Source organism: Pinus tabuliformis, chromosome J (genome assembly GCF_031772625.1).
Source record: "Pinus tabuliformis cultivar Carrire ecotype Pingquan chromosome J, CPIR1, whole genome shotgun sequence".
NCBI lineage: Eukaryota > Viridiplantae > Streptophyta > Pinopsida > Pinales > Pinaceae > Pinus > Pinus tabuliformis.
In genome coordinates, this window is record NC_142295.1 from 1,488,759,060 (window position 1) to 1,488,785,138 (window position 26,079).

Below are 26,079 nucleotides of genomic sequence, written 5' to 3' on the forward strand. Positions count from 1 at the left end.
GATCGATTATAAAATTCATATGGCTATAGAGAACATACCCCATGCTGCTTCAAATATTAAATAAACAACCTTCTATATGATTTTCAATTAGAGAGAGCTCACTACGGACATAGCCTTTATTGTTGAATATTGCAAATGCTCCCGATGCTCTTTATATAAAGATTCGATGTTGTTTGCTATGAGATTGTTAATGGTTGACGCAATAATTATTTATGTTCATGGCATCGATTATTTGTTTGAAATTATATGTTGGTGTGGCGATGAAGAGGTCCAATGCCTTTCTTGACATGGTTGAAGGAGCCTCATTTCTATCTCAATAGAACAACTAATGATCTCTGTCTGGTTCATGTTATAATTACTTTTTCTCATCTTCAGTAAATTTATCGCTATACATTAGTGTGTTTTATCTAAGGGCATTTCAATTAAGTCTTTAGTAATATGGAACTAGCCAGATACCCAATAATATTGGTGACAATCACTTATGCTAATCCTTGAAATAAAGTGATGATTAGTCGCTAGATGCAAACTTGAAATTTGAAAAGAGGAACTTGAAATTTGAAAAGAGGACATATTACTGTTGAGGATTAAGTGCCAACGCAAACATAGATTAAATGTTGATTCGGACTTGCCTCTTTTTCCGATTTAGTCTTTCTCTGGGTCTTCTGTGTTTTTTCTTTTTATTGATACTCGTCGCTACAACTTCTTTGAATGAGGTCCAGGGGGAGGATGGGTTACCCTTCCCCAAGGAAGCTATAGCATCCAGCGTTTAGGCTGGAAATCTCCAATGATAAACCCTATAATCACTTTGAAACCCTATACTTTCTCTAGTTCCAAATTCCATCAATTTCCCTGATAACATTTATCACTTTTTTTGTGAATTATATGCTTTAACCACTTGTGACCCTACATTATTTTGTCATGTTTTTTTTCTGTCCATCATATTATATGCGTACACCATATGAATTGGATATTCTCAAATTTATTTAAATGCTTAGGTAACTTGGTATAAATAGTTTCTTAAAAGTATATCATTCACATCCTAGAGTTTGCTTTGTTACATGCTTCCAAGCTCATAAATATCTCAAAACTTGTACATTTGTAGGCAACAGAAGGGAGCTTTCCATATTGCTTGAAATTAAAGTGTTTCAAAAGTAAGTTTGAACATAATGTGCACAATACATAACCAAAAGGTTGGTAACAAAATGACATATGCACGTGATTGCTCATAAAATTTAAAGGTCTTGAAACTTTTCCATTCTCACCGAAGGAGGTAGGTATAATATTGCAAGAATCTGTACTCGGACAGGGTATCCCACTCATCTATAATTTGTTCAAGATATGCCTTCCCTTTCAGTGCCAAAGGAGAACTTACACATAGTAAAAATAACTTGATGAATTTGAGAGTAATACAAAACAGACCCAAATTCAACTGTCATAGCCATGTGCCGCATGCTTCTTGGAAAGATCTTCAGTTGATCATTCCACGGATTTTGATATGAGCCTGTATGTCTGGAAATCATAGGCTTTTTTGCTATTTATGATCAATTGCTGGGTGTAATTTAATGGCTCAAACAAGTCCTTGCATCACCCTTGTCGCATCACTTTGTTAAGCAACAAAGTTTTGAACCTTTCTTCTGAGTTCCTAGAACAATTCACAATTCCCAAAGTAGAATGAAGAACAAGAACTTCTGCAGCTTTGAGCTTCATTAATACTGGTTGACTTCTTTCATAATCCTGCTTGTGTGAATGGACAAGAAATAAATAGAGGTGTTAATTTTGATATTAATAAACATAAAACTCAAATAACACTTCCCTGAAGTGGTTGGGCCTCACAAAAAAAATGAGTTCCTTTTTGCTATGTTGCCCTGCAGAAATTTTATATGTTCACCAATATTCTCTTTCTTGGTTCATTTTTATGTTGTTTGTTTGTATTATAGCAAAAAGTTTACAAAATCATTTAAATTCTTGAGATGTGATTATAAGGTACTTTCCATAGACTGCTGTCTGTAATAGCACTTCAGTACTACAAGTATTAAAAGACGAGTTTCACAAAATTTTGAAATGTTTTATCATACAAGGAGAGAATCTTTTCAAGATAATTGTAGTTCTTATGATGTATTTCTAAGGTTGCTTACTAGCAATTACTGCTTGCATTATCATTTAAATACTGCTAATCGAACTAACAAGTTCCTTGTACGTTGGATTTTAAAGAGTGCACGAACATTCATGATAAACAAAAGAGAGTGGAGAGAATATGAAGCAATATATTAATACTGTAACAGATATACAACAGAGGCCTGGCCTGAGGTAGGCTACTTCATGTACCCAACTTTCTTGACAACACGAACGCTTGTTACATTATTTACAATGTTTGTCTAAGGTTATGGGCATTCAAGAGTGCATATGCAGTTCATCTAGTGCGAGCTCCCTAATTTCAAGGTGTGCCGTGATATTTGGGGGAACCCTGTAACAAATATAAAAGAATACACCATATGGAAATACAAAATATAAAAAACATTACATATTTTTAATCACTGGTTAATGATTAATAACAAATGATGAATCACAAATAGTTTAAAATTTATGAAACACAGTGAAATCATCATTGATAAAAGCAACAGCATCTCTAGCAAAGTATGGTGGTTTGCGAAAATATATGCATATCTCTAGTAGTTTTCACCGCTTTTCTTATCCAATCAATCTTGCTAATGTCCTTTAGACTATGTTGTATGAAACACGTAAACCCCCGGCATTCCACTCGCGTTTCAGGACAAAAATGCTGAAATGCGTGGAAATGTGCCTAACACGTGTTTCCCTGGTCGTGAAATCATGCGGGGATGAAACACGATTCAGGGGTCGTAAGGCGTTTCCGCCGACTGTACAACGCGTAAACTTGGAAATGAGGGCCCACGATTGCTTGGAAGCCACACTTTTTTTGGTTATTTACTCAATAATTTAATATATTAAATTGGTTTTTTTAATATTTTTTTCGAGATTTCTAGAAGCCTCTAGGAATCAAAATTTTCTTATAAAGAGGTTGTCCCAATTGCTATTTTGTCGTGTTTTGAATAGCTACAGCCAGTGTTTTTAACTGTTGTGTAGTGTTTTCCCTAGCCGCAACCATAGTTTTTGGCTGCTTTGTGGTGTTCTTAGATAGCTACAACCGTCATTATTACTAACGTATTGGTTTTTTTTGGTGTTTTTGGACAGCTACAACCATCCTTCTTGTCTTTTGGTGTTTTAGGAGCTACAACCGCCATAGTTTTTGGACAGGTAAAGTCATCTTGCATTTTGTTTTGTGCTGTTTTTTGAGCGGCTTCATCTACAACGAACTTATTGTGGTAAGAAGATAACATTATAGTTTATTAGTTTTAGATTTTCTAAGAATATATTTCATATTTGTAAGGGTTTTGAATTTTCCAAGCCTTGGGTCTTAAAGAAACATGTAACCGTTTTATTTTATTTTTTTTCATTTTATTTATTGCAGATTTGTTTTTGTATGTTTTTTTAGCAACAATGGCTTCTGTTCAAAGTGCTGTTGCTACAGGGGCCAAGAGCAACACGATGATTGACTTCTATCCTCTTTGGAAGTACACAAAAAAGGTTTCCAAGATGGGAGGTGGTGGTGCATGGGAACAAATATGCAATCTATGTTAGAAACCTTACAAGGGCTTTTACCCAAGAGTGAGGACACATTTTTTGCAAGAAAAGGGAAAGGGTGTGCATGTTTTCTCAAAGACAACTGACCCAAAAGAAAGGTGAAGTATGAGATTGAGAAAGAAGACGCTGATGGACTTAAGAAAATACATGATAAGCTTTCCAATGCTACTTATCAGGCTCCAAACATTGAGCAAAGGATTGTGCTTGAAGCAAGGAAGAAGAGAGCAACTCAACAATAAACATGAACAACCAACATAAAAAATTGCTCGGAGTCCATCAAATCAAGATAGCAGAATAGCTAAAATGATCAGTGATCAAGGGAGAGAGAGAGCTAATTCAAGAGTGGAAAGGACCATCTATGCTTGTGGTATCCCTTTCAATGTCGTTCATGTTTGAAGACACTTAATCCTAAGGGATTGAGAAATTCATGTAAATATTGTAAATAAGAAAATAAGAAAGGTGAAGAGACACTGGAATTTGAATTCCAAGAGTCTCCCTCACAATGTATATATCAATAATCTCTTAATGAAAATCTCATTAATTCATGAAGTTACTCAACTGGCCTGACATGGTATTAGAGCGCATGTCTGCGTGTCTTAATTTGCCATCTTGTTACCTCTGTAACTCCTATTCTGATCCAGGTGGATATTGGTGGCCACCCGCCAATTCCACTTGGACCCCCACCATTGTTCGTTTCAGTGTTTTCAGTTTCCTTAATTGTAGCACAATTTACTATTTTTAACAACTTTTCGGGTCCTGAACTTCCAGAGTCGTTTTGAGGCCCTAAATGACATTGTTTTGGGAAAACTGGGAGCAACATGGGTCCATGGACTGATGTTTCTCTTTCCAAAGTTGTAGTCCTCGAATAGATCTTTTTAACGAAGTATTGTGCGCGTCAAATGGAGATCGTATGCCAAAGTTACGACCCCGGGAAGTTGATGTACCAATTAACCCAAAACGGGACCCATAGTTCGGCGTTTCATCTCCTAGGGTTAGGTTTTTGGATGTTTAGGGTTTTTCATTGTTTCTCAACAATAAATAGACCTTCGAACCTCATTGTAAGATAGTTCAGAGGCATGTAGCCACTACATCTTTTTGCAGAGATAAGCTACCATCACCCTAGCTAGTTTATTTCCATTTTTGTTTGTAAGCATATTTCAGTATTTTACAGTAATGAAATGAAGTATTATTTCTGCTGCATCTCTGTATGTATGATTATATCTGTAATTTGTTGTGTTCCTGTTTAAATCCGGATCATATTCCCTCTAGTTGTTTCATTAATTATATCCTCTGCCATCTACTTTCTCTGTGCTTTGCATTGAAACTGCGTTGGTAGAAGGTTGAGAAACGAAAGAAGAAAGAAGAAGTTGCTCATGGTTGTTCCTGACGAAGCTTTGAAAAATCTGTTAACAAATGAAGACGGTGCATTGTTATGGTTGATTACACAGAGCCGTATAGTATGTTGTGAGTTCCTTTTTTAATGGTGGTGCGTTGAATGGCTATATTCATGTTTTTTTCTCTGCATTTACTCCTTTTTGAAGACCATGTGCCTCTTTTTGAAATCTGTGTGCGATTACTCCTGCGTTGAATTGCAACTGTTTTATGATATGCGTTGAAGCTCTTATGGCATATGGTTATTCATATTCATAAAGCGCACATGGTTTGAATGGAGTAATAATATATTGTATGGAATGGTATGAAAGTGAATGTGATATATAAAGTTTGTTGGTTCTCTCCATATGTGTATTGGGACTAATATTATAGCAATGAGCCATTTATTGTATTCTGAATTATATTGATATGGCGCTGGTATCATATGAGCTTTGAGTTGAATGTATATACCTTTGATTTATATGCACATTGACTTGGTTGTTAGTTGCCAAATTGGTTTGATGGTTGACATATAAAAGGTAGAAAGTAACGCTGTGATTGTTTTGGAATTAATAGAAGATAGTCATTTTTTGATGATGCATTCACTCATCTCTATAGTTGGAGTAGTTCTCTCTGCCAAAGAGAACTACCATGAATGGTCCAGGAAGATAAAACATACGTTGATTTTTAATGAGTTGTGGAAAGGAGTTTGTGAAGGAGAAGGAGGCAATCCTCTTGAGAAGCCCACTTCTGACAAAGAGCTTGCCATTTGGGAGAACAAGAACAACAAGGCCTATGCCTTGATTGCAACATCAGTCAATGAAGAGGTGAGTCATTATATTACACCATTTACAAATGATTTTGAAGCCTTAAAGAAGTTGAAGGATTTATATGACTCACACTTTGAGCTTGAATTTGTCCAATTAATGATCAAGTTGTTTAATTTAGAATTGAAGGATGATGATTCCTTTGTCTTAGCCTCTGAAATAAGAGCCATTATGCATGATATAGAAGCCACTGGTGTCAAAATGGATGTTCCTCTCACAACTTTTGTCAAGGCACTATATCCCACTTATTCCCATTATCTTGAGTCATTACAAGCTAGTGGAAAACTTAAGGAGATTTCCTTTGACTCTCTTGTGGAGAAGTTTGCTGAAAGAGAGAAGGCTTTTGGGAAAAAGAAGACAACTTCTTAGTCTCCTAAAGAAGTTGTGTGCCTTGCACAGAAAGAGAAGAAACAGGGATAGGATTCTTCTAGAGGAAGAGGTGACTGAAAAAGGGGAGGCAAACATTTCCAAGGAGAAAGACCTGATCTTTGTTGCATACGATGTAAGAGAAATGGACATGATGCTTCTACATTTAAGCTCTCATGGGATAGGATGAGACAGGAAAGGGATGAAGAGAAAGAAAAATCATCAGATAAAGGGAAAGGTGAAGCACTTGAATCCACTCATTATGTTGTGGCACATTGCAATATTGGAGTAACTGAAGACTTATTTACTGCTTCACTTGCTTCATGGAAAGATGCTTGGTTGCTTGATCCGGGAGCAACTTACCACATGACTTTTAGAAGAGATTTCTTTGAAGAATTCACTGACAATGTTTATGGAGTAGTCTACTTTGCGGACAAGTCAAAACTCAAGCCATCAAGCTCAAACTGCCTGGTCTTCTAGACTTTCTTCTACATGATGTTCCTCTCGGAGTTGAGGAGAAACCTACTATCCTTGGTTCACATCCGCCAGCAAGGACACTCCATTCACATATTTGATAGTATGGTTGAGGTGAGAAAGGCATCAGACAACTAACTTTTCATGATTGGGATAAAAGAAGAAAGACTTCTGAAGCTGCAAGGAAGCTCTGCTTGTGCGCAAAACTTTTCATACAGTTCTCACTATGATGAAGGTACACTTCCATCCAATCTTTTATGGCATGCTAGATTTGGACATTTGAACTATGACAACCTTTGTTTGTTAAAGAAAAATGGTGTTACTGGTTTGCGAACCATTCCTAGGAAACTTGAGCAATGTGATGCTTGTATCTTAGGAAAGCAAAACAAACGATCTTTTCATGATTCTCATTCTAGAGCACATAGAAAGCTTGAACTCATTCATTTTGATTTGTGTGGCCCAATGCTTGTTCCTTCTGTAAATGATAATAAATACATGATGACATTTACTGATGACTACACTAGAATGTGTTGGGTCTATCTATTGAAGAACAAATCTAAAGCTTTTGAAACTTTCAAGAATTTTCATGCATGGATTGAAAATGACACACAATATCATATTGGCTATATTCGTATTGATAATGGAAAATAATATACTTCAAATGAATTTGAAAACTATCTTTTCTAGCATGGGATCAAACATCAAACAATCGTGCCTTATAATCCTTAACAAAATGGTGTAGCTGGTTGAATGATCAGGATAATCTTAAATACAGTACGTTTAATGATGTTTTTCAAAAATGTTAAGTTGATGTTTTGGGCCGATGCAGTTCTTTGTGTTGTGCATATTAAGAATAGATGTCCATCTCATGCTCTCAAAAACAATACTCCTTATGGAATGTGGTATGGCCACATTCTTTTAGTGAGACATCTCAGGGTTTTTGGTTCCACTTGTTATGCCTTGATACCTAAGGAACAAAGAAACAAACTCAGTGCAAGGAGTCGAAAATGTATTTTCTTGGGGTACTTAGGTACCTCCAAAGCATACTGTCTCTATGATGAAGTAAATAAGAAGTTTATAATATTTAGAGATGTGATCTATCTTGAATCTTCCAAGATTGACAATGTTGTTGAGTGGCAACTTGATCGCTTGAACAAATTCAAGCATGCAAATTCTTTTCAAGAATTTGATAATGAGATTCCACATCTTGAAGGGGAGATCCCTATATTGGATCAATCTATGGAATCTCCTTCTAAAGCACTCTCTCCCCCTCATGAAGCTCCAACCACTGATCAAAAAGACACTTTGAGTGATGTGATTAAGAGAATTGGGAGGCTAAAACTTGATTCAGCCCTATCTCAGTCAACTGAGTAGCCTAGGCCATCTTAGAAAGGTCCTCCAAAATGGTTCACAAAGACACTTGAAAGTGTTTGTCCTGGTGAGGTTGGAAAGGAAGGGACAAGAAGCTCTGCTAGACAGAATGGATGTGATGTAGACGATTCTGATTCACCTGTTGATATGGATGTTTCTTATGATTGTGAATTAAATTTTCCTACAGTTTTCGAATCAACTTCCTTCAAATAAGCCGCTTCTCATGATGAATGGAAAGAAGCGATGCAGAAAGAATACGATGCTTTGATAAAGAATGACACTTGGAAGTTGGTTGATCCTCCATTGGGAACCAAACCGATAGGATGCAAGTGGGTCTTCAAGAACAAGTATAAAGCAAATGGCTCACTTGACAAGCATAAAGCTAGGCTCGTGGCAAAAGGTTTTGCACAGAAGGAAGGGGTTCATTGTGAGGAGACTTTTTCCCCCATAGCAAAATGGGCTACCATCCAAATTCTCTTTGCCTTGGTAGCTCAAAATGGTTGGAAAATCCATCAAATGTGCTTTTTTGAATGGAGATTTGAAAGAGAATGTTTTTATGTCCCAACCAGAAGGATTTTTTGTGAAGGGTCAAGAACACAAAGTATGCAAGCTTGTCAAATCCTTGTATGACCTCAAACAAGCACTGCGAGCCTGGTACAAGAAATTGACTGAGCATCTTCTGAAACTCAATTTCAAACACTATGATCTTGATGATGCAACTTTGTTTGTCAAGAAAGTTGGAAAAATAGTTGTATATCTTGTGGTGTATGTAGATGATCTTCTGATGACAGGGAACAATGAAAATTACATTGCATCCATAAAGAAGGAATTGAGGAAATGTTTTGAAATGACAGATTTGGGATATGTTCACTACTATCTTGGTATTGAAGTAACCCAACATCCGAAGTTTATATTCCTCTCTCAGAAGAAGTACATTAGAGATCTGTTGAATAGGTTTGGCATGACTGAGTGCAATCCTTTGACTACTCCAATGGAACAAAAATCAAAGCTCACATCCACTGAAAGAAATGAATTTGAGGATGCAACAAAGTAAAAGCAACTCGTAGGAAATCTCAACTACTTGATTACTACCATTTTGAACATTTCATTTGTTGTTAGAATTCTCTCTAGGTTTACACAAGCCTTGTGAGGGTCACTGGTCTGCTACAAAAAGAGTTCTAAAGTACTTGAAGGGAACTCAAGACTTTGGACTCAAGTATACATAGCTAGATGACTTCAGCTTGATTGGATACTCCGATTTAGAGTTTGATGGAGATAAAAACACTGAAGTATCTAATTTAGGTTATGTTATGAGTATTGGATTAGGAATTGTCTCCTGGAGGTCACACAAACAATCAGTTCCAATAGATTCCACAACTGAGGCAGAATATGTGGTAGAAACTAAAGCAACAAAAGAAATTGTGTGGCTCAGGAAGATTCTGGAAGATTTGCAGGGGAAACAAGTGCATTCAACGCCTCTTTTGATTGCCAACACTTCTGCAATAAAGTTGGCCAAGAACCCAAAGTTCCATGATCAAACCAAGCACATCAATACAAAATATTATTTGATTCGACATCATGTTGAGGTCAAGACTATCCACCTATGACATTGTTCCACAAATCAACAAATTGTAGACATCTTCACCAAAGTGCTTCGAAGAGAAAAGTTTGAAAGATTCAAAATGATGCTTGGACTCATCAACATCCCTTTGGATTAAGGGGGGGAATGTTGACACCTAATCTTAAGGGATTGGGAAATTCATGTAAATATTGTAAATAGGAAAATAAGGAAGGTGAAGAGACACTAGAATTTGAATTCCAAGAGTCTTCCTCACAATGTATATATCAATAATCTCTTAATGAAAATCTCATCAATTGGTGAAGATCATCTCCAAGCTTGCAAAGGAAGAAGCAAATGGAAGTTTATTCTCCACTTTACCTGACACTTTCAAGGACGAGAATGTATGGGTTATTGACAGTGGTGCCTCCAAACATATGACAGGAGAATGCAGTCAACTTCAAACCCTATCTAAGGGTAACTCATCTCATTCAATCGAACTTGGAGACAAGAAGAGTTATCTAGAGAAAGGGATTGGATCTAATTCATTGGCGCTCGAGTCTGGTGGAAGTAGTGTTGCGAAAATCGCGATAACATAAAAAAATCGCGATTTTTTCATTTTCCCGATAATACCGCGCGATTAATTCAGTGATTTTTTCATTTTGAAAAATCGCGATTTTTTGGGAAAAAATCTTGATTTTTAATTTTAATATATATATATATATATATATATATATATATTTTTTTTTTTTTGCCGATTTTTATCGATTTTATCCCGATTTTTACTATTTTTTCCCCTCGCTGATTTACTCCCAATAACAATTTTCGCAACATTGGGTGGAAGTATTCACCTCAACAACATTTTATATGTTCCAAGTTTGAAGAAAAACTTACTTTCTATTTCTTGTCTAGCGGATAAGGGTGATAGAGTTGCTTTTATTGATGGCAAGGTTTTGGTTTGGGGTAAGGGCTCTAGTATTGATGATGCTTGGATAATTCAGATACGTGAGGGGTCATTTTATAGACTCTATACACCTCTATCTCAAGCCCTAGTCCACTTGGAGGTGAGTCCTTCTGAACTATAACATAGAAGGTATGGACACCATTATAAGATTCTGCCATATCTAAGTCAAATGGTCAATGGCATCCCTGAATTGAAGGAAGATCATGAAGGGACTTATAAGAAAAATGCCAGTAAGAAGATCATAATACAAACAAAGAGGACACCAGAAGTAGGCTCCAAGCCAGGGCAAAACCAACAAGGGGAAATCCTAGAAACTCCTCCTTGTAGAATCAATTGAATGAAAACTTCCAAGACCTTGACCCAAGACCAACCACCAAAAGACAAGCCAACCACCCTCCAACAAATTCTTTGCAAATTCAGTTCTAAGAAAACCCTAGTCTTCTTCAAGAAACTCGCATGTGTGAGTTATAAAGATGCCATACACAAAAAAAATTGTCCCTCCTTTTCTTTGCTGCCCTCTTGGCTACTTTGCTTTTCTTTCTCGCTCTTGATCAAACCAAAAAATTTGATGTGTGATGTATGTCACTAATGAGGTCGAGCTTCTCCTTTCATAGGCTTCTTGAGGGCTATATTAGGCCTTTTCTAGGGCAATTTGTAGGGCTGGCTGACTTGTCCTTTTGGTAGCTTCTAGACCAATCTTTTTACATAAAGTATATTTCCTTTCTTTGATACATGAGCCCTCCAAGGGACTTTACATCATGACCTTGACTTTGACTCTTCTTCACAACCCTAGAGCACTCAATGGGTGCTTTGACCTAGGACAAATAACTAATGGGCAAGATACCCATTCTATAATAAAATAATTTTCTTTTTACAAATAATTTATTTCTCTTTTTTTTTTTGACAAATAAAATAAGTCATGAATCATATACAATTATGAAGACCAACACTAGTTACATTTCAACACCTCGTCTGGCCAACGGGTTGAGGAGGCTTGGGGGTGTGTGATCCTTACCTTTGGTAAGTTGGGTATCTCACCCAAGCTCAGATTATGATGCAAGTGTTTTACCACACGACTCTTGAGGGTCATTGCTGGGAAGATTGGTAGGCAATAGGATGGATGTGATCCTTACCTCTTATATAGAAAGTGGTATCTCGCCCATTGATTGCATAATGAGATCCTTGCTTGGTAAGTTGTATCTCGCCTATTGCTCGATATAGGGTGGAAGACGTATGCTCCCCTAGGACATAGCAAAACAAAGAAGTGGGCAAGTTAAATGAAAGGGCCAGAAGGACATAGCAAAACAAGAAGACATTCCTAAAAACAAATCAATGGGTAGGTTAAAAGTATAGAAGATATAAATGGAAGCATGGAAGCAAGACTTAAAAAGAAAATAGTTCACATTTGCCTCATTTGGAAGGATTATTCGAAGGACATGAAAAAGGGAGTCTCATGATTATAGAAGACCTCATACTTTGGATGATTCAAAAGAACTCATGAAGGTGTAAGAACAAGTTATTGATCTCAAGATGGAAGCAATATATGACATGGAGAAACTTGAATTGATTGAATACTACTTGGGACTTGGCAGGAGAACTGATGAGACTTTCCTTGGTAAAGGAAAGCTTATGATCAAGATTCTCCAAAAATTTAGAATGATGGATAATAGAGCTATGGCGGCTTTTGAAAAGTCCTGATATTGATGATCCATCATTATACCGGTCATTTTTTTTCCCCGGGGAAAAATCACAATTTTCTATTAATTGAGAAAATTACATGTTGTAGATGCCTGGAAGGCATATGCAGTAAGTTGGGCTGTAGCTATCAAAAAATATGTCTATACAAAATTACCCGCAAGGGGTATACTGTGACTGTTCATAAAATGGATATATACAATATATATAACTGAGTACTGACAGAAATCACAAAGAAAACTACAGATTAGGGCCTATCAGCCTGCTGATATAACTGATCAATATAAGGTCGATGGTAGTATTGAAAATGATCTGCATCCTGTTGCTCTTGTATTAGCCATAACCCCCTGGGCTGGATCATGGCCTCCTTGGATAACTGATCGGCAACCTGATTGCGTTCCCTGTAAATGTGTTGACAAGAAATATAATCAAAATGAGATTTTAAAAGCATGGCTTCATCTAATATATCCTATTAGAAAATTATGTATTACAGAGCAATGGAACACATAAAATATTGCAGAAATATAAACACAGAAAATGCATAAAACAAGAGAGACACAGATATACGTGGTTCACCTAGTTTGGGATACATCCACGAAGAAACAGCCAGTCCTTCTTTTATTATATTATCCAGCAAACTGAAGAGATACAACTTACAACAGATCCGTTGTAACACCCTCTTCACTCTCAATCTCCTCTCTCTTCCTCACTCAGAGTACAGATCTACATAGACGCAATACAATTCTCTCATATATAGTGAGGGGTTGCCTTCTAGGGCAAAAAACCCTAAATTAAACATAACTTCTACCGTTAGATCATCCGCCTAATGAACGGCCTAGATTGAGAAATTACTAGATTTTTACAAGGCAATTTTACATCTACTTTTAGCTTCAGGGGCGTTGCCCCCGAACCCTCCAGCTGGGGGGGATTTACCCCCCGGACAAGTCCCCCCCGCGTGGAGGAGTGTACAGTCTTCCTGGGGTATACATCCGGCTGAAACCTTTGAATACAGAAGATAATCAGGTTCCACACCCAACAATCTCCCACTTGGAGACTGATTATAGCAACTCCACCACTGCTTCATTTGCTAGACAATGACTCCACTTTGGACCTGGTTGTTTCTCATCTTCTTCATCATACTTGAAGACCAATTGAAACTGAGCAGGTTCTCAGTTTCTCCCTGGTTACAACTTTTGTTAGCATATCTGTAGGATTCTGGGTAGTGTATCTTTTTTAGCTTCAACTGTCCATCTTCCAATGCTGACCGTATGAAATGGTACTTGAGTTGTATATGCTTAGTCTTGGAATGATATGCAGAGTTCTTTGCAAGATGTATGGCACTCTGGTTGTCACTATATAACCTGCCCAACTCCTGCTTCTTACCCAATTCATCCAAAAACCTTCGTAACCAAATCATTTCTTTACTAGCCTCTGTAGCAGCAACATACTTTGCTTCTGTTGTTGAAAGTGCAACAACACTTTGGATTTTTGAAACCCAACTGACAGCTATTCCACCTACAGTAAATACATATCCTGTAGTGCTCCTCCTGTTATCTCTGTCACCTGCCATATCTGCATCAACATATCCCTGCGAAGCAATGTTTGAACCACCAAAGCATAATGCTTGATTTGTGGTACCTCTCAAATACCTGAGAATCCACTTCACTGCCATCCAATGTTCTTTTCCTGGATTGTTCATGTACCTGCTTACAACTCCCACTGCATGTGCAATATCAGGCTTTGTGCAGACCATTGCATACATTAAGCTTCCAATTGCTGATGCATATGGAACGTTAGACATATGAGCCATTTCTTCCTGAGTCTTGGGACACGCCTCCTTACTTAATTTGAAATGGCTAGCCAAAAGTATATCAACTGGTTTTGCATTTTGCATATTAAACCTTTTCAACACCTTTTCTATGTACTCACTTTGAGACAATGTTAATTTGCAATTCTTCCTGTCTCTAGTTATTCTCATACCAAGGATTTGTTTTGCAGCTCCCAAATCCTTCATTGCAAATGAATTTGCCAATTTTTTTTTTGAGCACATTTATTTCCTGCATGTTAGACCCTGCAACAAGCATGTCACCTACATACAATAACAATATAATATAGCTGCCATCATTTTGCCTTTTGAGATAAACACAATGATCAAAGTGACATCTAGTATAACCCATAGTTTTTAAAACCGGAACCGGTGACCGGACCGGTCCACCTAATGAACCGGTTTACCGACCGGAACCGGTCTAACCGGGACTGGTTTGGTCTAAACGAACCGGTTTTAAAAAAAACATTAAATAATTAATTTTTAATGAAACAAAACTATTTTTAAGATGTAAAACCATGATTCCAAGCCAATAGAGACAAAATATGCAAAGTTTGCTCATTTATATACCATGTAAAGGTGAATATATCAAAATGGCACCGAGTGCAATACATATCATCGACAAAATAGCAAAATACATAAGAAATGAGGCTCTAAATGGCCTATAAAGTCCAAAAACAATGGTGCAAGCTATGAGGCCATTGGCCTACAGTCCTTCCAATTTCACAAGTTCCTTTTTCACACCCAAATGTCAAAACCCTAGAGCCTTTGCTCATGTGATGAAGTCCATCACTGCTTCCAAATCACTGTAGCAAAATTTTGTGCAAATAATGATCTTCATTATTCAGGCCTTAGCATTAGATTTCAGAACCTAAGTGTTCATAGTAGTAAATGCATATGGCATCAATCTTCAATCCAACATGTCCTTTATGTCTTTGGCCTGCTGCAAAAGATTTGACCTGTTCAAGGGAGGACCTTTGATTTCTCAAGTTTCAACTGAAGAAGTACTTGGTCTCATTTCCACTGTGATAGAACTCCCTTTACCACAATGTGCTTTCTCCAAAGGCATGCTAGTGAAAGTGATCCATTTTCTATTTCAAGGGTGAGCATCACAGATACAGTTCTTCAAATACCCATCAGTAATCATATGCAATGCAAGATTCACAGTATAATATTTCCACACATCAGTCTTTCAGTATATGAGTAAAGATCTCACATTTCTTATATGTGGCTATGACTTGCTTTGAGCCACAATCCATATTGTACTTCTTGTCATTTCTTCTTGCTTTAGCACTATTTCATTTGGCATGATTGAAGACTGTTCATCGTTGTCCTTAAGGATTTAAGGATACCTTACAGTCCCTGATTAATCTATAATGAGTCTTCAAGTTCAAACTTCAAGATATACTGAGACCAATAGTTCTGATTTTCTGCAGACTGTCCGTGGAGACCTATACCGGTCCACGGACAGTCTACAAGAATGAAAAATCACTGATAGCAAATTCAGTGATTGCTTCATATGTTTTACTTTGCAGACACATACTGTTGATGTAGATCAGGCCTCATATTCATCATAGAACTGTAGATCAATCCTTCTTAGACAATGTAAATTGTATCATCCAGAATACTCATATAGGGTCCATGAAACACTTACGAGATATTAGTCCAAACTGTGACATCAACCCAAACTCTTATTTAATGTATAATGTCTCACAAAGGATGACTTGTTCACAATGCGCTTGTCTTCAGACAGAAATCCTTTCAAGCATCTTTTGGATGTTATCTCCAAGGTGATACTAGCTTGGCTTCTGAAAATGCTTTCAAATTTCAGACTTTGTAGCAATTGTTTTTCTTCATAGATATTTCATTGTGGAGTGATTTAAAACTAAAAGGTATAGTCCTTTAGCTGCTGGCTTTTGTATCTGAGCCTTAGAATGATAGTGTTAGTACACCTTTCAGACTTCATTGTAATTCTGATCTCTGGCTTCCTGGTTCTCATTATTGTACATGAAAGACAAGGATTTAGCTTGCTTGTCTTCAGACTGAGATCTTCTTTTGGCTGCTTCCTCCACAGAGACACCAGCTCAGCTCCTCGACTTTGTGTTCACAGATCTCATCACCTTTTTGCTGGCATGACTTCAAACTTCAAGGTGGCATTAGATCAGCTTCTCAATGAATTAAAGACTTGGCTTCTTCAGTCACCAGTGGTATTTTATATGATCAGTAAACTGTTTCGTAACTCGTTTGAAGAGCATGCCTAAAACCGGCCGGTTTAGGACGGAACCGACCGGTTTGATACAAACCGGCCGGTTCCGTCCTAAACCGGCCGGTTTTTCACCGGTTAGGGCAAAAACTGGGCGAAGGGGGCCTTCCAACCAGGTTTTTTGGCCGGTCTAGACCGGCGGCCTTGCTAACCGGCCGGTTAGACCGGTAACCGGTTTTTTAAAACGGTTTTGAAAACTATGGTATAACCTTGTTTAGACATAAACCTGTCAAATTTTAGATACCACTGCCTTGGAGTCTGTTTGAAGCCATACAAACTCTTCTTCAACCTGCACACTAGTTTCTCCTTCCCTTTTACCTCATATCCTTGTGGCTGCTGCATATATATATCTCTTCCTCCAAATCCCCATGGAAAAAGGTTGTTTTTACATCTAACTGCTCAAGATGCAAATCTTCAGCTGCTACTAGACTTAAAATAATTCTAATTGAAGTCATTTTAACAACAGGGGAAAATATTTCATCAAAATCAATACCTTTCTTCTGTGCAAACCCCTTCACCACAAGTCTAGCTTTGTACCTTTGTTTTCCTCCATCTTCTTCCTTTAGCCTGTAAACCCATTTATTCTGCAATGTTGTTTTACCTACAAGCAACCTGACTAAGTCCCAAGTCTGGTTATGTGCTAAGGAGTCCATCTCTTCTTTCATGGCTTGCTCCCACTTCTTCCTGGTTTCTACCTGCACTTCTTCTTCATAACATTCTGGTTCACTAGAATCAGTCAACAATACATAATATAATGAAGGAGAGTATTGTTCAGGGGGTCTACTTATCCTAGTAGATCTTCTAACACCACTTTCAGGTGTTTGAAGTGCTTGTTGCTATTGTGGTTGTTGTTCTGGCTGTTGATCATTATGATTTTCAGGCACCATCACTTTTCCTGTGATATCGTCAAGCACTGTGTATTCTCTGTTTTCTTTTTCTTGTTTCTTTTCCCGCAACTGATTCTTATACAAGACCTTTTCATTGAATATTACATCTCTGCTCCTAATGATTTTGTGATTTTCATAATCATATAAGCGATAACCAAAATCATTAACACCATATCCAATAAAGGTACATTTCTTTGATTTTGCCTCAAGCTTTGTTTTATTTTCTTTGTTAATGTGGACAAAGGCTTTACAACCAAAAGTCTTTAAAAATGAGTAGTTTACCTTTTTACCTATCCATGCCTCCTCTGGAATACCACCATCCAAGGAACTTGAAGGCTCTCTGTTTATTAGATAAACAACAGTGTCTACAACATCTGCCCAAAATTGTAGAGGCAATCCTGCATGCAATCTCATGCACCTTGCATGCTCCATGATTGTCGTGTTCATCCTTTCTGACACACCATTTTCTTGTGGTGTTCCTGGAACTGTTTTCTCTCTGCGAATTCCATTCTCTGAACAATACCTATCAAACTCTTTGCTGCAATATTCACCTCCATTATCTTATCTGAGACACTTCAACCTTTTCCCTGTCTCATTTTCAACCAAAGCTTTCTATTTCTTGAAAGTATCAAATACATCAGATTTATTTTGAATACAATAAATCCAGGTTTTTCTGGTTGCATCATCAATAAAAGTAACATAATAACGAGAGCCACCAAGAGATGATACCTGAGCAGGTCCCCATACATCTGTATGCACAAGCTCTAATTTTTCACTCTTCTTTTCTTTCCCAACTCTAAGGAATCTGACTCTCTTCTGTTTTCCATAAACACAATTCTCACAGAATTTTAAATCAACATGCTTCAAACTTGGCAACAAATTTCTTGAGTGAAGAATCTGCATCCCTTTCTCACTCATGTGCCCAAGCCTATGATGCTACAATGCCATATCTTCTCTTGTAGAGGTAAAAGCATTAACAAAATTAGAAATACCATTGCATAAATACAATGTACCAACCTTTTCTCCTTTCGCTATTACCAGGGATCCTTTAGTGACCTTCTAGGTTTTATCTATGAAAGTACTTACGCAACCTTCACCTCCCAACTGCTCTATTGAAATCAGATTTTTCTTCAGATCTGGAACATGCCTTACCTCCTTTAATAGCCATTGATTTCCATTTTGTTGTTTTATGATAACTGCACCCATTCCAACGATTTTACAGGGTTTATCATCACCCAATCGAACTTGTCCAAAATCTCCTTGAACATAATCATGAAAATGTTTCTTATCAGGTGTGGCATGGAATGAGGCCCCTAAATCTACCACCTAGGCATCAATAATATTTTCTAATGAAAGAATCAAAGCATCTTGCAACACATCACCTGTTACATTCGCTTCATAATTAGCTTCTTGCTGTGCGTCTCCTTCTTTTCCCTTCCGAGACTTGCAGTCATTCTTCAGGTGTCCTTTCTTTCCGCATTTCCAGCACACTATCCCCGATCTGGACTTGGATCTGCCTTTTCTTGACTTAATGCGATATCCAAGGCTCTTTCCTCTTTCCATTTTTCCCCTGGTCTCTACAGTCAAAGCATTACCTGATGTTTCACTGGAGCTTTTCCGTCGCATTTCCTCGCTAAGGATTGCATCGACAACATCATCAAACTTTAAAGTACTAGATCCAGAGACAGAGTTACTAATGGCCATAACTAAGCCATTCCAACTTTCTGGCAATGAGCACAGAAATAACAGAGCCCTAACTTGATTATCAAAATTTACCCCTACAGAACTTAACTAACTTGTAACTGTATTAAAATCATTTAAATGGTCTGCAACGGATCCACCTTCTGACATCTTCATATTAAATAAACACTTCATAAGAAATACCTTATTTGAGGCTGAGGGTTTTTCATATAGCTTGGCCAATGCCGACATTAAACCTTGTGTTGTCGTTTCCTTTGAAATATTAAATGCGACCGACGTCGCTAGGCACAGCTGTATTGTTCCAAGTGCCTTTCTGTCGAGAATATCTCATTCTGTGTCTATCATATTCGTCGGCTTCTTTGTCTTTCCGCTTAATGGTAGGTACAGATCTCTCTGATACAGATAATCTTCCATCTGCATCTTCCACAGCTGGTAGTTTTGGCCGTTTGAATTTTTCGACCCTAAACCTACCATCTTCCGCCATTGCTCCCACTTGAACCAGGAACCCTTCTCTCCTGTGAGTTTATCAGCCAAATAGACCTTTGGCTCTGATACCAGTTGTTAGAAAATTATATATTACAGAGCAATGGAACACATAAAATATTGTAGAAATATAAACACAGAAAACACATAAAACAAGAGAGACACAGATATACGTGGTTCACCCAATTTGGGCTACATCCACGGAGAAACAACCAGTCCTTCTTTTATTATATTATCCAGCAAACTGAAGAGATACAACCTATAGCAGATCCGCTGTAACACCCTCTTCACTCTCAATTTCCTCTCTCTTCCTCACTCAGAATACAGATCTACATAGACGCAATACAATTCCCTCATATATAGTGAGGGGTTGCTTTCTAGAGCAAAAAACCCTAAATTAAACATAACTTCTACCGTCAGATCATCCGCCTAATGAACGGCCCAGATTGACTATAAATTACTAGACTTTTACAAGGCAATTTTACATCTATTTTTAGCTTCAGGGGCGCTGCCCTCGAACCCCCGAACAAGTCCCCCCCGCGTGGAGGGGTCTACAGTCTTCCTGGGGTATACATCTGGCTGAAACCTTTGAATACAGAAGATAATCAGGTTCCACACCCAACATATCACTGAGAGAGTGTACATGACATGCAAATGTATTATTGAACCAGTTTATGATGATTTTAGAATCCCCAAATATCTAAAGTTGTCTGCAATCGTGTGCTAGTGCAAAGTGGAGCAAATGTCTAAGGGTGATGAGTTCAACAAAATTATTAGTTCCAATCCCCAAGCCCATCTGGATTCGGTAAACATGACTTTCAGATTTGTGCAATAAAATACCCCTGCCCTCCCCCCCCACACCCTTGCTCTTGAGCAGCACCATCAAAATATGCCCAAGAATGATTTTGGTTTATGACTTCAGGTGTCACAACACGGGCAGGTGGAGTGGGGTCATCTTCTGGAATTTCATGATAGGCATTGATGATTTGGGCAATAGACAATGGCCAACGAGCAACTCTGTCTCTAAAGATGATACCATTTCTATTCAACTAGATGGTCCAGCATATAATCAGAGGGAGACAGTGATTTTTCTGGTTCGTGGACCCCTCCCTCCAATGATTCCAAGCCTCCAGTGTATTTTGTCCGTGCCATCTGATAGTAATGGACAATGAAGAAAGTACTTGCTCCCATATATTGATCACTGTGGGGCAATGGAGAAAGAGATGATCATTGGTTTCTTCAGCCTGGTGACATAGAGCACACCAAGAGGGGTCATAAAAGGATCTTTTCATCAGATTACCCCCGGTAGGTGTCTTGTTCATTAAAACATTCCACATAAACAGTCTAGTGTGGGGGGGCGGGGGCTTTGAGCTTCCAAAGAGTATGCCACCAATCCATGAGCACAGGTGGCATGTGTGTGGCATGAATAATAGGATATCCCTCTTTAGGTGTATATACTCCATGCCCAGTTGGAGCCCAAATGAGTTCGTCATCACCCTCCATAATGCGAACATGTGATTCAGTCAGTGCAGATATATATCCTGCCCAAGCCTGGTGCCATTGGACTGGGATACCCAAATGATCAATAGATTTCCATGCTTGTGCAAATATGGATGTGTTCTCTGAATCAACAATATTGGCAATCATATGAATACCTCTGTTCTTAAGGAAGTTAATAAGTTCAGGAGGAAGTCGGTACATGTTGCCACAGCCAGTCTAGGGATCCATGCCAATGCGCACAAATGTGCCAGCTCTAATGTGCCATGCAAGGCCATTTCTGATAGTGGGAAGGGTATGTAGAACAACCTGCCAGATCGTAGATATACCTGTTCTTTGCCATGTAGGGAGGTGAATCCATTCCATATTTTGTAAGGGCCATATGTATTTGTAGTGTACCACTTCAGTCCAAAGGCTATGAGAGTTAAGTATAAGCCATCCCATCTTGGCAGCAAGAGCATGGGTGAAAGAAGGTAGGTCTTTCAAACCCCAGCCACCCCACTTCTTGGGTACTACAATGTGGCTCCATCCCACCCAAGCAAATGGATTCCCTTCCTTGTATCCATTCCAAAGGAATCTGCAGCAAATTTTTTGTATCCGTGAAAGGATTCCTTTGGGTATCTAAGCCAAAGACATCCAATACATTGGGGTTGCCTCCAGGACCGATTTAATAAGAACTAATCATCCTGCTCTGGATAAAAACCTATGGTTCCAGTTGTGTAATCTCTTTTCAACCTTGGCCACAAGCCAAATCCAGTCCGCAATTTTGTAATAGTGTGGTTTGATTCGAAAACCAAGATATTTGAGCCCATCTTCCAATTGTTGTCTCTAGAATGGAAATTTCTGAAGTGCAATCCGAATTTCCTGTGGTGTGCAAGCTGAGAAGGAGATAGTGGATTTCAGCCTATTAGATTCCATACCGGTAGCTGCTGAGAAGAGCATCAAAATATCATAGAATACAGAGAAATCCTGAATGCCTCCATTGAGGAAGATGAGCACATCGTCAACAAATAGAAGGTGGGAGATAGTACAATGATCTGTTATCTTGAGACCCAATAATTGCCCCTCCCTTCTAGCCTGTAATATTAATCTACTCAGACCTTCCATAACAAGGAGAAATAGGAGTGGGGAGAGAGGGCAGCCTTGTCTGAGTCCGCGCTCAACATGAAAGAAGTTGGAGGTTGAACCATTAATAAGAACACTAAAGGACACAATAGTAATGCAACACATGATCCAATGAATGAAAGAGAGGGGGAAGCCTAAATGAGTGAGGAGCATCCTTAAGTATAGCCAACTAACCCGATCAAATGCCTTAGAGAGGTCAATCTTAAGGATGGCTCCTTTTAGCTGCTTCGTCTTAATGGAGTGGAGGGCCTCTTGGGCAATACCTATAGCCTCATGTATTTGTCTATTATGCAAGAATGCAAATTGCTCAGGCGAGATGTGGGTAGATAGGATGGGCTTAAGATGGTTGGCAATAATCTTGGCAATAATCTTGTAGAGGCAATTGCAGAGGGAAATAGGCTTGAAATCATTGAATGAGTGTGGGGAGTCCACTTTAGGAATGAGGGCAATGAAAGTAGAGTTGATAGCCTCATACATGCACCCGGTTAACCTGCAATCCTCCACAACCTTGAGGAGATCCTATCCGATGGTCTCAAAAAAGGCTATATAAAATTCAACAGACCATCCATCTAGGCCAGGGCTTTTATCCTTTTTGAACCATTTAAGTGTGCTTTCCAGTTCCCCCATGGAAACAGGTTTAATAAGATCATCTGACTCATCTTGGTCAACAAAGCGAGGGAAAAGCCCGACAATTTGAACTATTTCTGCAAGTGTGGCCCCAGGAGGAGCCTTGAAGAGCTGTTGGAAGTGTGAGTTGCCTAGATGTGCCAGATGGTGAAAGGAATGGGCGAATTGACCATCCTCAGTGGGCATCTTCCAAATAGTGTTGCTGGCCCTTCTCCCCTTCGCATAATTATGAAAAAAATTGGTATTATCATCCCCAGCCTGTAACCAAATAGCTCGACTCCTAAGGTGCCAGGTCTCCTCACGATCTTTAAGAATTTTGGATCTCTGAGTCTCCAGATCAGTGAGAATGATTTTAGCTTCATCAGATGTGAATCCTCGTCCCTGCTCATCCAAAAGATCAACCAACTTGTTTTCAATGTTCCTAAGAGTCTGTTCTTCCCGATCTCTCTTATCCTTTGCCCATTTGATAGATAAACTCTTTATCTCAAGGAGATTGTGGCAGAATCCTTCTGCTATGGATCTCCCCTGAGAAGGTGGATGTGAACTCCAGTAATCATTGACCAATTTGATGTAATCAGGGTCCATCAACCAAGTAGAATTGAATTTAAAAGGGGCTCTAGGCTTTGGGAAGGGACCTGACAGTTCCAAGAAAATGGGAGAGTGATTAGAGATGCCACCAGATCCCACCCACTGCCGATAACTTGGCAAGGCTCTTGTCAAGTGTTCCTTGATTAAGAATTGGTCCAATCGCCTTGCCAGAGATGCATCTCCAGTTCTTTTGTTGTGCCAGGTAGGTTGCATCTTATTCATGGGGATATCTATCAATTGGTGATGCTCCAGAAGTTATTCCATGGTGTCCGATAGGGGGTCCAACTATGCATTGCATCCCCAAGATTCCGCATGTCCGATAGAGAAATTCAGGTCCCCACCCAGAATAAGATTTTCTGAATTAGCCAGAGATAAATTAAGAAGATGTTACCAAAATTCAGCTCTGTTAAGACAGGGAGCGTAAACATTGATAATTTTAAAGTCCATGCCTAGCTCCGAGGAATAAATGTCCATGCCAATAAATCTAGCCCCCCCCAAGTTGAGCTAATCTTGATAGTGCGGGGATTGATGCCCAATGCAATGCCACTAGATCTTCCAATGACATCAAGTGCATGAAAAGTCCAACCCGGCTTTAGAGATTGCATGACAGAGATGACCTGATCGACCATGCCTAGGGTTTCTTGTAAGTATATAATGTCGATAAGCTCAGAATCTAGTAGTCTTCTGAGGGCTAATTTTTTAGCAGGGCTAGCCAACCCTCTACAATTAAAGGAGATCCACTTCATGGGTGAGACCAGGGGAGGGTATTCGATGCTCTAAGAACCCTGTCAAGTGTAGATTGCTTGCCATGAGCCACATCCACCCCAGCCTGGATAATAGCTTTAGATATATAGGAGTGTCGACCCCTAGGGAGCTTAGTGATTTTAGGAGGGGAGATCAAACCAATCCCAACATGCTCAGGAGGGTGTGACACCTGAGAGCGAAGATTGTAGGAGTGTGAGTGTCCAGAGGAGGTCGAAAGCTCCGGAGATGGAGGTGAGATAGTCAAACCAGGAATAGAGGGCGGGGTGGTCGAGTAGGATGGAGAGTGAAGGTCCAAAGGGCAAGTAATAAGGGAAGATGAGATGCATGGAATGGATGCAAAAGCAACATGCAAGTGATGTGCAAAACTAGATAAAGAAAAAGTAGATACAGAGTAGAGGGGAGGAGGAGTACCCAATGAGTGAGCGGTCGCTGCAGCAGCTCGAGATCTCGTCATAGGCGAGGAGGGAGGCCGAGGAGAGGCCGATGATGGCATTTGAGAAGATCCACAAGTCGTTGTCTTTGGACCTTGTGACCAAGGAGTCTGGCCATCAGCTAATGGAGGTGTTGCAGGATCGACATCAACCTTGGCTTTGGAGGGGGAGGAGGCAAAGATAACCAGAGGGCACTCTTTATAGAGATGACCAACCTTATGACACCTTCTGCATCTGAATGGCACCCCCTCATAATCCAGGATTTGGATGCAAGTGAATCTTCTCCAATGTAGTGTAATTTGCTCCTCCAAACCCTCTCTGGTGTCCAGGTACACCAATATGCGAGCCATCGATTTGTTGCCGGATGTAACATATGACTTGTCATAGTCCAGGAAAGTACCTAGTGCATTCCCAATTCGGGTGAAGATGTCCTCGGACCAGAAGTGAAGGGGGAGACCAGGTAGCCTGACCCAAAGCGGTCCTGTGCCCAATTGTTCCCGCTCAGGGTCAAATAATGGGCTCCATCTCTTGAGCAACACAGGGGCCAGCTCGATGTGCCAGTACCGTGAGAGAACCCATGAGGTGTAGTCCTCCCTTTGAAAGCTAAGTGCGAACCATTCCCATGCTAGGTTGGTAACAGTCGGGAGCTCCTTGAGAGTATTTCCCCAAATTTCCATGACCCAAAGGCATAGTCGGGCAACAGTGTACGCTCTACCTCTAACTTTGCCTACCAAAACCTTATTTTTTGTATCCACAACATCCTCCATTTGCACACCTTCACCGAAGCAGAGGGATAGATCCTTACAGGAAGCTTTGACGCACTCCAATTTCTTGTTTTTGCCGGAGCAGGGCGCCATCGGGTGCTCCTGAAGGGGATCTTATGAACCCGGGTTATCCTTTTGAGATCGAGGGTTACAGGTCCGAGGATTCACAGCGGGAATGTCAAAACAGCCAGATGAAGAGGTTGATAGTCCATGCTCTACGGTAGCATGCGAAAGTGGGGGTGAATCCGGTGTGAGAGGGAGGAAATTTGTTGCAGATGCAAACCCCACCGACGAGGGGAGGGCAAAGGAAGATGGCAAAAGTGATGGATCTGGAGGCAGTGAATCAAAAGATGGGGAGGGTGGGATGCAGGATGCAAGTAGGTGTAATGTGGCCGGAGAAAGGGGAGGGCAGTCAAGTCCCAAAGATGCGATAGAGAGAGTGGAGAATGGTAAACAGGGCACGGATGGACCAGGATCAGAACGAATATGTGACACTCCCGACTGCAATGGAAAAGGCGTTCCCAGGGACCTAGTAACCCTCACCTCTGGCAAAGTGCTAGGGTTAGACCAGATGGATTCGTAGGGATTTGGATCCACCAAATAATCGACAACATCCTCTTCCATAGCCGACATTCTGTAGTCAATCCCGGGGGTAGCAGGAACGGATTGTGAAACAAAGTTGACAGTGACATCGGAATGGTTGCCCAGCGAACCGTGGTTGTTGAAATGCCAATGCAACAGGGGAGATGGTGGTGTGCAGCAACAAGTCTACAGTATAGGGCTGAAGTGTGAAACCCTAGTTGTGCTCCTTCAGAGATTCAGATCAGAGCGCCATCC

The 26,079-nt window shown here is 39.5% G+C and overlaps 1 protein-coding gene across 5 annotated transcripts in view; it reads right to left on the reverse strand.

The window, feature by feature from the left end:
- Window positions 1-1,101: 1,101 nt before the first annotated feature.
- The window catches only part of LPXK (tetraacyldisaccharide 4'-kinase family protein), a 298,059-nt gene continuing 273,081 nt past the window's right edge, over window positions 1,102-26,079 (reverse strand). For all 5 annotated transcript variants that reach the window (XM_089379655.1, XM_089379658.1, XM_089379657.1 and 2 more), the window contains one exon: window positions 1,102-1,734. In XM_089379655.1, coding sequence (XP_089235781.1) covers window positions 1,585-1,734 — 150 coding nt within the window. In that variant the 3' untranslated portion in view covers window positions 1,102-1,584. The remainder of the gene's footprint in view (window positions 1,735-26,079) is intronic.